At 31.1% G+C, this 3,541-nt stretch overlaps 1 protein-coding gene across 2 annotated transcripts in view; it reads left to right on the top strand.

Moving 5' to 3' along the window:
• LOC128858605 (B-cell lymphoma/leukemia 11B) overlaps window positions 1-2,708 on the top strand; it is a 111,499-nt gene extending 108,791 nt beyond the window's left edge. For both annotated transcript variants that reach the window (XM_054095011.1, XM_054095010.1), the window contains exon 5: window positions 1-2,708. This exon is cut by the window's left edge and continues 2,443 nt beyond it. In XM_054095011.1, coding sequence (XP_053950986.1) covers window positions 1-265 — 265 coding nt within the window. In that variant the 3' untranslated portion in view covers window positions 266-2,708.
• The last annotated feature ends 833 nt before the right edge of the window (window positions 2,709-3,541 follow it).

Below are 3,541 nucleotides of genomic sequence, written 5' to 3'. Positions count from 1 at the left end.
CAAAGCAGCGGCTGCAGCAGCAAATGCCGCAAATGCAGTAGCCGCCGCACAAGCTGCCGCTGCAGCCCAACATCTCCAATCACAATTGCCAACACAATTATCACCTGCAAGCTCACTTTCATCATTCCCATCTCAATTTGTTGGCATAACCGGCAGCAATACTGGCAACAATATTTCACTGCCCGGTAGCATTAGTGGCGATAACGACGCAAATCTACCAACAAGCCTGCCAACACACCCCATCTCATTGAAAGAAGAGGCATGACTTTTCCCCCATTGGATTGGTAGCGCAAACAGTGGCCCTGACAGCACTATGAATTACAGTCCACACCATCAACATTTGGCAACGCGTTTATTAGCGCCACCACCACCACATCCACATCTTCCATTCGATCCCCGCCTGCATCATCACAACCACCATACGCATCCCCTGCCTCAAAACTCTCAGCCCCATCAGTTATCGACAGCAAATCGCATGATGTCGCGTATTTTCTGAATGCACACACACAAACCCAATATATAATCAAATAAAATAATGAACCAACCGATTGGTTATTTTAGGCGGACCATAAAAGCGATGGAGATTTTGTAAATACGTGTAAAGACCCGACTTTTCCGTATATGAACCCACATATGCATGTGCATATATATGTAGCTATAAGTATGCATATATGTACATCCATATGTAAATACTCTCTCACTACGAGTATACTCCACATACATAATACGTTTTGCAGCAAAATGGATTTTTTTGTTTCCAAAAAGAAAATAGTGCGTGCTGTCGGAGCCAACTTTTACCCAATTATCCTTTCTGATCATATAGTTTTTATACATATACTGAGATAAAACCAGAGGCATTCGATACCAAAGCAATAATTTAAATATAAATTAAGTCTACAATAAGTCTCTCACATGTTTCGTATGCGGATATGTATTTTTACACATGTGTATGCACATACAACTGTACATGCGTGTAAAGTACTTAGTATTTTATTTTAATTTTGGGGCCTTACTTGCCTTAACTGACATACATTTTTAAATATAATTTAATTAATATGTGAAAACCTTTGAAATCATTGCACTTCGTTTTCCCCTGTGTATATTTATTTTCATGACCAGTGATTTATATGTACATAAATGTAATTAAAAAATTAATTAGTAGTAATAAAACAATGACATTTCTTTAGTTTTTTTTTAGAATAATCTACCCCTCCATATATTTCGAGCAACTCATTGAAGTTGAATAGATTTTAAATAACTACATATGTACTACTTGTTATTACTTTATTATGAATTATTAGAAAATATACATATGTACATATGTACATGAATAAAAATCTTTTTAGCACTAAATACAATATGTTCCACTTTCGATTTTTTGGGTAATCATGCAGAACAATACAACGCAATTAAAAGACAAAGCTCTTCAAGTATATCCAAGACTGAAATAATTGCGTAAATATGATTGTTTAATTATTTAATTTAATTATTTCATTTTTATAAGAATTTAGAACTGCATCTACATACCTATGTGTGTCATTTGCATATAAGTTGTTATATATACGAGTATATTTATACAAGTTCGTTTAACTCTACACAATGTTACTTTTTATAGATTTTTCTAATGAGCATTTTGTTTATATACTTACATATGTATGTATGTATGTGTTGTAAGGGGGTATCGTTTTAATTATAAAATTTTGGACCACAAGATGAATTTTTTATTAAGTCTCCGTTAACTCTGTTTTATATCATTATTTTTTAATTTAACAAGCGATGCATTTACATCAGTGGTAGTCACCGTCAACTCAATTTGTTGCTTTGGAGTGGTTTGCCCATCACTGTTCTAAATGCATCCAAATATTTTTAGAACATAAATTTGATTCTGTGAAATTAAAAGACGCTTAGCAGCTTAAGAACACCTAATTGTTTTAATAAATTTTTTCGAAGTAATCACTTTTAGTTTTGATGGTATGTGAGTAATCAGCTAGAGACACTCAATTTTAAAACTGATTTCTTGTTTTATAATTTCACAAATTGCCTTTGTTTGTTAAAAATATATACATATGTATATACATATATTTTATATAAATATATATATATTAAATGGAGTTTTTATTAAGAAAAGTTCAGTCCAATTAGATTAGATTATTTTTCTCAAAAGCAGATTTATTATGTATTATTATATATTGAACCAGCTCCAAAAACAAACATACATACATTCTTACATACAAATATTGTATTAGAAATTCTTAATGTATTTAATATAAAATGTATCCTATGAATGAATGCAAAAGTTTGTTGTGTGAGTGCTCATAAAGCCCATAAAGAGTGTATGCAAAAACATTTATTTGTGCATGTTTGTATGTACGGATGTATGTGTGCGTGTAAATATTTTAGCTAATTATCAATGTGAAGCGTTACATATGAACGATTTTAATTGGTATAAAAATTAGTTGATTCCCAAATATGTACTTTATTTACTTATAAAAACAAAAACCATTTTTCAATTCAGTGCATCCATACAAATACTTAATACTAGTAATATTATAAACATTGGCAAAGAAATTGAATTACAATAAACAATTGTATACAAGTGTATGTTTATATATACAAACTATATGTAAATATAAAATTTCCAATATTTTATAAATGTGGGCAAACATAAGTTATAGAATTATGTAGCTACATACGTACTTAATAAGTAAAGAGGAAAATAAAGCTAAAATTGGTAAAATAAAAATTACAATTGTTTTATTTATTGCACATATTTTCCATGTGAATAAAGGGGATTTCAAAAGGAGCGCAGCAATTTTTCATTTACACTATTTTGTATTTACACAATATGATACAAAGGCATCCCCTAATTGAATAGTTTAGAAAATTTTAGTAGCACTCCAATCTAGTGATCCAAACCATCACGGCATTGATATGGAGCTGCGTACATTATTTCAGTGTAAGAAAATAACCTAGTCGTACACGTGTTCACTGTATGAGGTTCGGATTGGTCATCTACACGGAGACATCTGGAAGGGAGACACTGGAAATTCTCTTTTCATATCTCATTCGCGGTCACACGGGCAAAATTGCTTTCGGCAACATTTTGACGTTTACTACTTTAGGATCTTTTGGTTCGACTATATTCTACAACCCGCTAACATGTAAAGCGGAAAACGTTCGTTAACAGTTTCTTAAATATATCAATGAAGAATGCCAACTGGTTAAATAATAAATAATTTGTTGTTTCTTTATTTAAATATATTTATAAATTGTTGTAGTTGAATAAAAAAAATTAAATTAAAAGTACTTCATACATATATAAACAATTAACTTAAAATTAACTTGAGTATCTAGAAATGCGGGGAAAAATTAGAATTCAACATAAAAATGTCCCATAACTATTTTAAATTATACCTACTTTACTAGCAAAAATAATCGGGCATTTCCCAAGCAGCGTTCGGATGTTTGTCATCGTTGTTATCTTCCGTTTGATTGAAAACCAACAAATAACTCAGAACTTTCTCCCACAAAAGAAGAAACC

Source organism: Anastrepha ludens, chromosome 3 (assembly GCF_028408465.1).
Source record: "Anastrepha ludens isolate Willacy chromosome 3, idAnaLude1.1, whole genome shotgun sequence".
NCBI classification, from domain to species: Eukaryota; Metazoa; Arthropoda; class Insecta; order Diptera; family Tephritidae; genus Anastrepha; species Anastrepha ludens.
The sequence above is the reverse complement of the archived record's forward strand: the minus strand, read 5'-3'. Positions and strand labels throughout refer to the sequence as shown.